Genomic DNA, 13446 nt, shown 5'->3' on the forward strand with positions numbered 1-13446 from the left:
TGTTACTTTTTGGGGGGCATTTCATTTTCTTGGAATTTAATTTTGTTTTCAGGGGTCATTGGATTTAAGTGTCTTAAATAAATAAATAAATAAATAAATAAATAAATAGATAGATAGATAGATAGATAGATAGATAGATAGATAGATAGATAGATAGATAGATAGATAGATAGATAGATAGATAGATAGATAGATAGATAGATAGATAGATAGATAGATAGATAGATAGATAGATAGATAGATAGATAGATAGATAGATAAAAAAGATATCATCACCGCAAGGAGGGGGGCGATGATAACTTCCTCAATGGCTCAAGGGGGCGTTTCTTTCAAAAAGGTTAAGAACCACTGGACTAGGTAACTCATGGGATACCTCCCAACTCTACATCTCTATGATTCTGTAAGAAGAACAAAGAATTCAGTGAGTATTCATTACTCCTAAGGTGGAAGTCCTTTGAACACTACATGATGAATGACTATGTGAAAAGGGGAGCATACAAAGAGGTGATCTGCCCACATGCAACAACACAGAGGAATCCCTCTGAACCAGTGCTCCAATTTATTATTCCCCAGCATCCTCATGCCATCTGACACGATGATGTTGTCTAATAATCTGACTGCACATGTCTCGTATCAATAAGTAAGAGAAGACTTACATTCTACGCACAAAGTCTGAACACTCTGCAACTTACCACCCCTTCCCTACTGATATATTTCTCCCAGGCTATAAGCTTCACTTTAATTGGCTCCAGATGATTAAAAAGTCAAGGCAAGATTCAGTGTCCTGCTCTGCTGTTGGCAAGATGAATGGAGCTTAGAGACCAGCAAGCTTTATCTCATCCCATATTTGCATGCAGAGTGGTCAGGAAGACACTAGCACATGCTTCTTCTTTCTTCTACCGAGAACCCTTGTTCCTCTGATTATTTCACACAAGGGAGTGCTGGAAACTAAACAGTTTAGTGTGGCTGAGGCAACTGCCAAATGGATTAAGAGTGTTCTGTCAAAACAGAGGCTGAGCCTACTCATTTACAGCTTAATAGTGAGAGGGTAAAAAGAATTAGTGTGTGTCAGGCATAATAACATTGACAAATGTGCATGTTCTCAGGCAAAATGCAGGAATCTGCCATCCAGCTGAATAGCTAAGAGAGTGTTCTCTACAGCATCTTTCTAAAACCTAGCATTTATGGTCACTCCATAGACATGCTGATAGAGGAACCTGGCAGATTTCTCTCTATATAAGAGAAATGTCTGAGTTTTCCTCAGTTACTTTGAAAGCAGATGTTTCTGAAAAAGAGGAAATAAGATTTAATTGCAACAGAAAGAGACTTCTTGTTCTTTTTTAAAAAATTGTTGCAGTTAACAGGATAATGTATAGCATTTCTGGGCAACTCATGTGTGGGAGCAAATTTATGTCTAAAATACAAACTGTTCAGCTCATCTGAAATTGGCAACATGTACTCATCTCACCTTAAGAGTTTGCATTACATTTCCAAAGCCATTTGGAAGTCATTCCTGAACAGTTCATCTTCCTGCATACATGTGCCAACTTTGCCAAAGCAAATGAGACACCATAGTGCTCCACCCCTAAAAGAATTCTAACTCAACCTTATTTAATCAAGCAAAATTCAAAAGAAAAACAACAACAAAAGACAGACAAAAACATGTGACACCTTAAACCTGATTATATTTTTATGAGATCCTTCGTAGATCACGTTCACTTCTTCCAACATATGGGAAAAAATTAAATACAGGTACACCTCCTAGATGAAAAGCCAGCCTGTATGGCCTTGAGCAAACTGCACAGTCCTTGGGCACTCCCATAAGAAGTAAATGAGAAACTACTTCTAAGTACTCTCTACATAGAAAACCCTAGAAAGGGTCACCCTCAATCAAAATTGACTTGATTGCATATAAGGAGGAGAAAGAAAGCCTAGAAATCACAATTGACTTACAGTAATTACTATTTAAAAGTGTGCAGTTGTCAAGTTGCACATTTACCATTCTATTTCCATTCTTTTATCCTATTTAATAATCCCAATTATATGAAAAGTACTGATAGTCCTGAACGACAAACCAGCTGGTGAGAAGTAAAATGAAAGAATCCTATTGAAAGTTCATACTGTGAGTGACTCATGGACCAAGACAGAAGGGGTGCCCCACTGCAAAATGTTGGGGGCTCAAAACTTGGTCACAAACTGCCACGGGCTTGTAGCTTTTCAATACTGGCAGGTGTCCCCTTTGTTCCTTTTTTACGTTTCATTTCATGAAATAGTGGGCTTCAGCACTGCTGGTTTTGTTTGTGTTGTGATCAGTATCATAAAGGAGGCTCATAAGGTCACACCCCAGCAATATGTATAGTGTGTTGTAAGCTGAGTGCCATCCTTACACACCCACTTATTTCTGAAGTAAGGAGAGACAGAAATATTACTTAAAGCGCTAGAGGTGAAATGGCACATTTGAAGTAAAAAAAAACAAACATAAGATTTATGAGTGCATGCCTAACCAAGGTGAAGCTTTTAACTCATCAAAAGTTTCCTCTGGAGGTCAGCCATGCAGCCTATAAATTATTCAAACCAGTATCAAAAGCAAGATTGGAAAGAACAGGATTTTTAGCCCTCTCATTTACTACAGTACATGGATTTAATTTATACTCTTATAACTACATTGCAAGTACTTGTAATAATTAATTTTTTTTCATTAAATTGGCCATTATTTCTGTATTACAGATTGGAAAATTGGCTTTGAAGCAATCACCTTGGGCCAAACTACTGAAAAGTAATCTAAATAACAATAAATCATTGTGTGCCGTCAAGCTGATTTCAATTTATAGTGACCCTTTTCAGGGTTTTCCAGGTAGAGAATATACAGAAACGGTTTACTATTCCCTTCTTCTGGAGGTGTTCTGGGACTGTTCAATTTCCCCAAGGCCACACAGGCTGGTTCTTCTAGGATGCACTGTGGGGAATTGAACTCTCTCAGGGGGCTAGCCAGTTGAAGAGTAATCCATAGAGTGCCTCAGTAGACCATACAACTTCAGGCTCAGGTCAACCCTGCCATCCTATTTAATTTCTCTTTAGATTGGCTTTTAGGACCAAACCCTCAGAATAAAACTTCCAACATGCAAGAATACAATCAACAGTGAGACGCAGTTATAAAACAATGGTGGGACCAATAACAGAGGATCAATAAAAATAGGACTGTTCATTTAAAAAAATAATGCCTTGTCCCATTAAAAATGACACTTTGCAAAAAAAAAATTCAAGCAGGAAGTTCAAGCAGAAAGGTTCTACCCTAACACAATCCCTGGTGTGCTACTTTTCTATCTGCAGGGGGATACTTTGGGTCACTAATTAATCCATTTATTTACAAGTAGGGACAGATTCAGAATGTATGTTGTCACCTCCAGCAATTACGGTTGTGAAGAATTCTCAACAGTGTATGGTAAGGTAAGGCGACCAATCAAGCAATCTCCAACCACTGTGAGAATTCAGTAAATACACAAACCACTTCCCCTCCCATCATGATTTTTCCCATCATGATTTGTGCAATTGTTCCTTTCCGAAGCTAGGCACACGTGTGCTTGCACACACAGAGAAAGGGAGAGAGAAAGTACTCAAAGGCAGGTATCATGCTCACAAAAACACAAACAGCCCCCCAAGGCTTCAACATGTCAGAAGTCCACACATCAAGGTAGCATTTAGTAACATTTTACATTTTGCACCATTGTACAGAAAAGCCTAAAAACGTATACATTCTTTCCAAGACCAACAAAACAATCTCTCTCACACTTTCTCTTGCCATGAGGATAATATGTGTGTGTGTACAGTGTGTGTACATGCATCTGCCTTTTCACCTGTGGTGTGCAAGGATGCATCTGAACTTTATTTACATCCCTACTTGAGGGCTCTGTCAACCCATGTCCACATCATACTACTGGGCTTCTTTCACAAAAACGCAAGGATCATTCACGCATCATTACTAAATAGCTTTCAGAGAAGCAGCTGTTAAACCTTTTATTTAAAAAAATCAAACAAAAAACAGTAACTAAATCAAAAGTCTTGGGGCATCTTGAAGATCATCGGATTGATTTCTCTATGACCTTTGGCAGATTACGATGCACTTCTTCAGACACATCTGAAGAATGTGAATGACAGTGGACTACAGAGGAAGAATCACAATCCATTCTTCTCTCTCACACACACACCACCACAACCACCACCACCACCACCACTACTACAGGAAATGTTGTATTTTCTCTCAGGCTAGAAAACAGCATCACTTTGGAGACACCTGTGGGCAGACAGATTAGTGAAAATACTGTTGTGGGACAGTAATTTACCTAGTCTTATTTACAAAGCTGCTTTAGGTGCTGGCATTCAGCATCTTGGGCTGAGAGAGACTAATTGAAGATCAGCCTGCCAGTTTCATAGCCAAGTAGGGATTTAAATGGAGGTCTCCTAGTCCACGTGGCTAGCCATCATCCCTTGCAGGTGTAGCTGATGAACAGCTGGGTTTCCCAAGTTCAAATCTCTCCTAATCCTCTAGGAAAATGGCTTTGCTTCCTGAAGAAAAGGTAACTTACAGACTCTCTCAACTTCAGACCCCCTCTGTAACATTTAAAAGTAAAATAAGTTATTTCCTGCAAACACATGGTATGTCAACTGCTCTATAAATAATCAAAGCCTTAGCGTATATTCACCAAGGACATTGTTCCATATAGATGCAAAAGAATTTTTGGTCTCTCACATGCTCTGTAATCTTAATTGATTAGATAGGCGGGATATTAATTAATTAATTAATTAATTAATTAAAAGGTTTAGTGTTGCAAATGCAGAACAAAAGCGAAATGTGCTGCTTAAAGACCATTCCATCGTTCTTAAACCACTCTTTGAGAAACTTATAATTTTTAATTACACAGACTATAAAGAATATGAAGCTGAAACAGGCTTCTTTACACTGGATGCACATTCTAAGATCATGTATCTACAGAAAGCACAAAGTGGACTTAAAGTCACATGTAGAAAATTATAGATATCTGAATCAATCCACTCTAGATTTTCTTGGTCTATCCCTTCTCTGGCCTTATGTTTCCAGTACTTTTCCACATCAGGTTGCCAATTTTTAAGAAGCCCACATAAAAATCCATATGCATCTTCTCTTAATATAACCATTTTGTATACTATTTTGCCTCATATACACAATTTATGTAAGCATTCCCTTCATATTATATTTTCTGGCATGTTATTTCCACCAACATATGCGTAAATATACACATTTTTTACTGGAAGACTGCATCTTATAATTTAGTAAAGCTAAAATACTCACAAATAATTATGTTTTGAAATGTGTTCCGGTTGAGGAATTGTGAATTATTTAAGTCTGCATTACACACTTTTACCCTCCCTCCCCAACCCAGCACCTTACCCCTACTCAAAAAGCCCTCATCCTTCCATTGGATAGAACATACATGTGGATTTTAAACGGTTTCTCCTCTACTCCATCCTCACAGAAACAGACATAAAATTAGAAACAACACAGAAGGGGCTCAACTGGGGCCCTTAGTACAGTATATGTAGGTGGAAAACACCTGTAGACACAGCTGCAAGGAAAGAACCTGACAGGAGACAGCAAGAAATCCAAGCCACCTTATGCTCTCTTTCCATCCTTCAAAGTGAGAGAGGTCTAAAGGGTCAACATAAATGGCAAGAGGACAGCTTAGGAGTCTCCATTTTGTTTACCAAGAGGTTCATTTATTTACATGGCCTTATTCTGTACTCCTCAGCCCTTTGCTGCTTTAACAGCCTTGAGGGAGCAGATGATCTGTCCTGCGGGAAGACCCCGGGGCCAAACACCTCGGGGGACCCAAGGACACATTCCATGTGTTGCCAGGGAGAGAAGTGGGGATGGTCGATTTCCCCATCGGCTTGCCCTCCCCCCGCCCCCCAGACATCCTCGGGGAGAGAAGAGGCACCAGAACTTAAACAGGCGATGGCGAAACTAACCATTTCTCTAAATTTCAGGAACTCTCCCTAGAACCGTTGAGGTTTTCGTTTGCACCGCAACGGGGCTTTCGTTACAAAAGAGGGTTGGGGGGGGGGGGAGGAGAGAGGAAACGCTCCGGGCCAACGCCAACCGCCCTGAAGGAGATGCGCGCACCTCCGACGCCCCGCAGACTCGCGCTCCCGAAAGCAAGGCGCCGCTGCCCATGCCAGGCTCCCCCCCCCGTCTATTCTCTCTCTCTCTCTCTCTCTCTCTCTCTCTCTCTCTCCCGCCACCCCGGCTCTGTTCGATGATCTGGAAAAGAGTTAGGGTATCCCTCATGTACACCGTCTCTTCCCCCAGTCTCCCTCCCCGACGGCAACATGTCCATCGAACTGGGATCGCTGAGGGCCGGTCACAAAAGCCAGGGGCAACTCTTTTATGGAGGGAGAGAGAGAGAGAGTAAAAAGTAAACGATGAAGCGCCCGGCCTAATGTTACGAGACTGACAGAGCCTGTGTGTGTCTTTTCACGAGCAAGTCCAGTTGAATTCAATATAAGCAACTTCCCGATCAGATCCCGATTGGCCCCGGGTAAAAAGGCACGAGTTTGTAAGGTAGTTTTAATGGGCACGAGTGGGTTTCTTCCCCCAATTCTGATTTTCGTAAAAATGTTGTACGAAAGCCATGCAAGCTGCTCCTACGGCGACTGTTACGTATGGTGCCTTGTTTTCCTGGACGTGATTTTTGGTGGCAACTTTGTTTACCGTTGTTAGTGCGGTATTTGCTCGATTCTGTTTTGATTTGGTTTCACTTGCTGCTTTTAGCTTTGAAATAATGTATTTTAACGATGTAAGCCGACTTTTGAAGGAAAAAGGCGGGGTAAAAAATGTTTTAGATAAATAAACTGGAACCTCAAGTCGCAGCTTAAGAGATCCCCTTCCCGGACTCCCCCTTGGGCAAATCCTATTTCGTTCCACTGACTGTGGTCTGATGAAAGAAGGGTTAGGAAGAGCCGAAAAAACTCCGCCGTGGGATTTACACCATCCTTCCTTTCAATCGAGAGACACCGAGAGAGGCGACGGAGAACTTTCCAGTGGGTGAGTAAGCGGAGAACTTCCCCCAGGCCAGAAAGCAGCGCCTCGGAGCTAACGTCGCTTATTGTGCGAGGGAGGGTTCAGCTCAGCCACCACACGAGGCGGCCGACCCACCGCCCCCGATCGACAGACGTCACGCGCTGACATGGAAAAACTTTTATTGTTCTGCCCAGGTCAATCTAGAATATACAAGAGCCATGAAAAGCCTCTTACTGGGCGCCTGCCTTCCGACGGCCGAGCCCGGATCGCGTTCACTCCTAGGTCAAGCGCCGATGGTTTCAGGGCTTGTTTGTATTTAATTTTAAAAAAAAACTTAGGTTCGCCGACTACTGAAACGCAAACTTCTGGATTATTCTCACCGCGCCGATCAAACCCCACAATAGCTTTAAAACAAACAAAAAAGAGCAAACAGGCCACGCCACACAAGGGGGCCACGGAACCCGGTAGGGAGATTTCACACACACACCCCACACACACACACACACACGAGCTTACCTTCAAGGCGAACTTGTCTCCCGTCTTCTTGTTAAAGATTTCCAAAACTTTCCCATTAATCCCCAGCCCCAGGACTTGCGAGGTCACCCTGTAATCATCCGTGATGGCATTCCTCTTGATCGGGAGGGCGGACTTGGTGTGGAACTGGGGGAACTGTTGCTGTTGGGCCAGTGGCGGCGGCTGGGGCTGGGGGGCGGCCGGCGGCGGCGGGGGCGGCGGAGGAGGGGGCGGGTTGGGGAACAGCAGGCTTGGCGGGTTCTGGTTCTGAGAGTTCGACAGCATCGTGCCGTCCGGCGCCGAGTCAGCCGATCGCGGTTCCCTCCCCGTCCTCTCGTTCCCTTGCTCTTGCGGTCTCCGACAGGAGGAAGTTCGCGCACAACAGCCGGAGCCAAACTCTGCGTTCTTCCCGCTTCCCTTGCCCGTGGAGGGATGATGGGATGGGGTGGAGGGGGGGGAAGTGAAGTTCTTCTTTGTCGATCGCCCCTCCGCGTCCGGGGAGAGAAGCTGGCAGAGGTCAAAAGCCGCCGCCGCCGCTGCTCGGCCTCCGCGGGCTCTCTGGGGAGCGAGCGACCGCCCCTGCGGCGAGCTTTCCCACCCCCCGCCCCAGCCCCAGCCCCAGCTCGGCCCCCGCGGCCCGGCTCGCTCGCTCTTCGGAACGCGGAGACAGGAAAAGGAATCGCTACAATGTATCAATCTCGTCCCTTTCCCCGGGTCGGCTTCCCCTGCGCTGATGTCAGAGCCTCGCGCTGAGTGGCTGCGCGGGCGGGAGGGGAGGAGCCTGAGGCGGGACTTCGGCCAAGAAGGGAAGCGGAGGAGAGCGGAGGGGGGGGGTCGAAAAGGTCCGTAGTAAAACACGAGGAGAAACTGGCAGCGGGAGGAGGAGGAGGAGGAGGGCGAAGGTTGTGTCTCGAGTGCTGCCCGATCGGAGTTAACTGCCTCTTGAGACCCACCTTCTCCTTGCAGATCTTGCTCTGTAATGATAAGAGAACGGTCTTTCTTTTCCCTGACGAAGAGTCCTGTGCGAGTAGGAAACTTGTGTCCAGCGTTTTGCATATTCTCGAAGGTGGTTCGCATGAGTCGCTCTTGTGGACGTGGTGGTGGGTCAGCAGAATGAGTGACATCCCTGTGTGGGCATAGATGATGCTGGACATGTTAGGTTAGGTAAAAACCTCCTCGTCATCATATTTATTATAGGGTCACAGAAACAAGAAAATGCATTAGAACAATTTAAAATAACATGGACATAACTGGAAAACAATAAATACTATAAAACAGAGGCAAGAATTGTCTTGTGTACTCTTTGTGCCGAAACAAGAAACTTGGCCACTAGTTCTGTATTAGACTTATTCCTATCAGCTAACAAATACTGTAGTTTAGATACCAATCTAAGGTCCTACCTGGGGGAAAACCTCCATGTTATGTTTTAAGGCTGCCGAGGTGATAACAATAATCAGTTGTAAGGATCATTTTTCAACAGTTAGCCAAATCTTATGGATTGCTCACATCTTTTCCTCTAGTTTATAAATCCAGCCACTTCCAATTTTAGAACAGGAAACAGCAGTATTATAATGGCACAAGCAATTTATCACTGATGGAACAATGGATTTTAAAAAGCTAGGTGCTCCATTTATGGATAAGCAACAAGGAAAACATATCTTATAAAAAATAGGAGATGCGCCAACAAGCAATCTCAAAAGTACGGAAAGCAGAACATTATAAAACATTAAGGCAAGAAATGAAAAGAATGAGGAAGCAAGATCAGATCATACTAATTTCAACAATCTGAGTTGGTCCAAAATCTATACTTACCACTTTAAAATGATTGTTGCTAATTGGTATTCTAAAATTCCAAAACATGGTACATCACTTGTAAAATTTTTAGATTTCATTTATAATTTTTAGACTTGACTCTTGGGCCTGCCCTATGCACCAGCAATGATAAGAAACAAGAAGTTCATTTATTATCATCATCATTATAGCAGTCTAGGAAGCAAAGTCTCTCTTATCAAGAAGTACAGTATTTCAAAGAGCTGAGGTTGGTTATTATAAAAAATGTGATCAAGACATTCCCTCCCAGAGGCAGGTGAACAAGGAGAATGAAGACTGAAAACAGGGCAGCAGCCACAGATACTGGTGGACTTCAAAACAAGTAACTATTAAAACCTCAGTTTTAAATTCAGTGCTGAAAGTTCCATTGAACCTCCACTAAATACTCGTCCAGGTACAAAGTGACATTCGTGGTAGACCAAGGTGAGCCAAGAGCTGCCTGGTTGAGAAACACACCCCCATGTTTTTTCTGCATAACAATAGCCATGTGCTGTCAAGTCACTTCTGACTTACACTGGACCTTTTTATGGCCTTACCAGGATGAGAACAAGATGCTGTGGGCAGTCACTCCCTTCAGTTCTAGCCAGCATAGTCGATGATAAGCCCGGCACCATCTGGAAGGCCACAGTTGGCTCACCAAAAGATTAGCATCCTTTACAGGGCTCTTGAGAAGAGGACACTAATGAAATTTAATACATTGCGCTCTGATCTTGAGGTTGCTTTCCTAAACACACACAGCATTAAGTCTCATTTAACATAGTCATGTCTTTTCCAAATAAATGTGCAGGATTGGGCCCTATGTCTGCTTTAGCAGTAATGTTGGAAACACTGATTTGCATCAGTGGGATGCAGTGATTAGAATGTTAGACTAGGACTCAAATGGTCAGAGTTCAAAATCTCCACTTGGTCATGAAACTTCATGAGTGACCTTGGGGCAGTAAAACACTCTCAGACTAAACTACATTGCAGGACGGTTACGAGAACAAAATAAGGAGAGCCCTGTACATCACTTTGAGCTCATTGGGGAAAAGACAGACTGCAAATGTAATAGGAAATTAAGTATAATCCTATATTAGGTATGCCATTTTGTCTCCCGCCAGTCAATCTTAAATTTTGCTTATTCACAGAAAAAGAAAGAACAGAGTGAAACCAACACTGAAATATATTCTAGGAAACATATTGGGAACATGTGGAACCCTTGATGTTAGACTGCGACTCCCATCAGCCCTAGACAGTTTGGCCAATAATGAAGGAAGATAGGGGCTGTAGTTCAGTGTCTGGAGACATCTGGATCCTTCCAGTGTACTAAAATGTATTAATACGAGTACAGTTATGCTTTGTTGTGGTTATGTGCCATCAAGTTGCCTTTGACTTTTGGCAACCCTATGGAGGAGAGACCTCCAAAATCAACAGCTCTGTCTCAGTTCATGCAGATTCCGAGACTTTAAACTTTTCCAAGCACTGTCTGTAACAAAACAGAGTTATGCAATCATCCTTGTATAAGATACCAGTATAACAATGCCAAGGCTCAAGCAGCATCATAACCTAATCAAAAATGTAAAAAAAAATATGGTCCTTTGAAGCAATACCTATGAGATTTGGATTCAGGACACCCAGAATCCATGAAATCTTATCATGATACAAATATAAAACAAGCAGGATAGGAGAGATGGCTGAGTCAGTGCAGAATGATTGCGGAAATGTTCTCAACACGAAGCATGCTGATGAAGAAAATAGTGATATTTGGTACAGAAAATGCCAACAATGACTAAATGCTTCCCTTCTGCTCCCACAAAGCAAACAAAGCAAATATTAAAGGCTCTGCCAGGCCAGCCTTTGGCATTTTGGAAAGGCCACTTTCATTTTTGACGTAAGCTAGAGTGAAAGATGAAATAAAAGAGCATACATTTGCCATGTTTTTAGTGGGCAACCTTGGAAGACCCTTGCTAGCTGTAAGAGTAACACAGCCATTTTTATTTTATCTTATTTTTTGTTTATGCTTGAATGTTTGCCAACAGACTGGGAAATGTAACACACTACAAGTACTGAAGATGCTCTCTTGTTCTGCATGATGGACCCTTGCAGGAAAATAACCTTTGGAATATGGTTAGGATGAAGGCATTGAGGCTGAATGGGCAAAACATGACATCTGGAGCTGTTCCGTTCAAACACATGTCCTTATCTCGCCTATTCATTAAAGGTCATTTGTGAAAGTCCACACATTGTGTGTGGTAATAAACTATAGCATTGATTCCTCCTGGATTCTACATTTCCAAAGACCTGACAATGCTTTAACACCACTGGCTAACATTTCAGGACCAGGCATAGAAGATGGGCTACATCAAACTATGCTACACCCAAATTGAGCTGTACAACTGTGGATACAACAGAGCCAGGCCGATAGGGTGGCATCTGCTAGCTGGGCAATTGCTTATCGGCTATTAAAGGACACTTTAAAAATGTCAAATACAGTACAACATTTCTACATGGAAAGCATTATTGTATAGAATATAATACTGAACTCAGACTAACATGAGTTAAAACTGCATATGGATAGATGGACTAATTGATTATATATATTGATTTTATATATATATATAACCTGTGTGCGTGTGTGCGCACATGTGTGCACATGCATGTGTGTATGTGTGTGTGTACACACACACACACACACACACACACACACACACACACATATTTACTATATATGGATAGATAAAATTCTCAGTTACATATATAGTTCATTAGTATATTGAATCATTAATAAATAATAATTAGACATGAATGTTTTGTATTTGTGTCCAGGGAATATGAATATGGAAGTGCCGCACCACAGGTGCCACGGTGGTCTATTCCCACCTGCCAGAACCAGCCCGGTCCACTCACTGGGTTCCATGTGTTGTGTGTGTCCATCAGCATCTTTGTTGCACCAATTGCAGAAGTAGTCCCATGGGCGCTTCCCCTCCTCTCCCCACAGCCAAGCAGTCAGCAGCTGAGTGGGAAGACTTGCCTTCCTGCCTCCTCGCTGGAGTGGTTGGCTGTGGGAGGAGGTGGGGAAGTACCAGCAGAACTACAGTCATTGGTGCAACAATGATGTTGACAGACATGTATTCCACATGGACGCCAGTGAGTGAACTGGGCTGGTTCTGGGGGCAGGAATGGACTGCCATGGCACCTGTGGTACCATGTTTCATATTTGTATCCCCTTAATCTGAATACGAAGCTCCCATGTCTAATAATAACTATGTGTTGTCAGGGCAGTTTTGACTTGGGACACCCTTTTCAGCAGTTTCTCGGTAGAGAGTACTCAGAAGTGGTTTACCATTCCTTTCTTCTGGGGGCGTCCTGGGATTGCCCAGCTTGCCCAAGGCCACGCAGGCTGGCTCTTTTCTGGGTACACAGTGAGGAATTGAACTCTCAACCTCTGGCTCTTCTGCAGCCAAACACCTAATGCACTGAGCAATCCAGCCAGCCAGAGTACTGTAAATCATTACTTATATTTATAGTAATAAATCAGGAGTGGTTCATGGACCAACACCAACATTTCAAAGTGGGAATCCCCCTTGTTGAATGACAAGCTGCCTTTCTTGTAAATTCCAAACCTAAACTACATGTTTGCTATAATCTGTTGCAAAAGTTTTTGCTGTGCATTACAAGCAAACAGGCCCTAATCCACTTGAAGCACACGTCCTCTATTTAAATGTGAGAAATTGCATTAAAGCAGAGAATATGTAAGCATGATGCTGCATGCCCACTGCCACTCGAAGGTAAAGGGCTGGTGTGAGAGAGCACCTGCGTCCTATCTTTGGGTGGTAGCAGTAGGGCCAGCTCTGTTGAGCCAGGGTAAGACTGCCCTTCTTCTTCTGCAGAGCCTGCTTGTCTGGTGGGTTGCCAAATGGTGGTGGTGGTGGCGGCAACCAGGAAGTGCATTGGCTGCAATAGCAACAGGAGGGGTCTCCCTGGTTAGGAAAGATGCTTATTCCTCAGCCATTGTCATCCAGCTCCTCACCAGACAACCAAGCCTTGTGGAGCAGGCAGAGCTCCCACAT

At 43.3% G+C, this 13446-nt stretch overlaps 1 protein-coding gene across 1 annotated transcript in view; it reads right to left on the reverse strand.

Moving 5' to 3' along the window:
* The window catches only part of MAPKAPK2 (MAPK activated protein kinase 2), a 111739-nt gene extending 103494 nt beyond the window's left edge, over window positions 1-8245 (reverse strand). Inside the window, exon 1 of the mRNA XM_020810648.3 lies at window positions 7571-8245. Coding sequence (XP_020666307.3) covers window positions 7571-7852 — 282 coding nt within the window. The 5' untranslated portion in view covers window positions 7853-8245. The remainder of the gene's footprint in view (window positions 1-7570) is intronic.
* Window positions 8246-13446: the final 5201 nt, after the last annotated feature.

The sequence above is a fragment of the Pogona vitticeps genome, chromosome 4 (assembly GCF_051106095.1).
Source record: "Pogona vitticeps strain Pit_001003342236 chromosome 4, PviZW2.1, whole genome shotgun sequence".
In the NCBI taxonomy this organism is placed as follows: domain Eukaryota; kingdom Metazoa; phylum Chordata; class Lepidosauria; order Squamata; family Agamidae; genus Pogona; species Pogona vitticeps.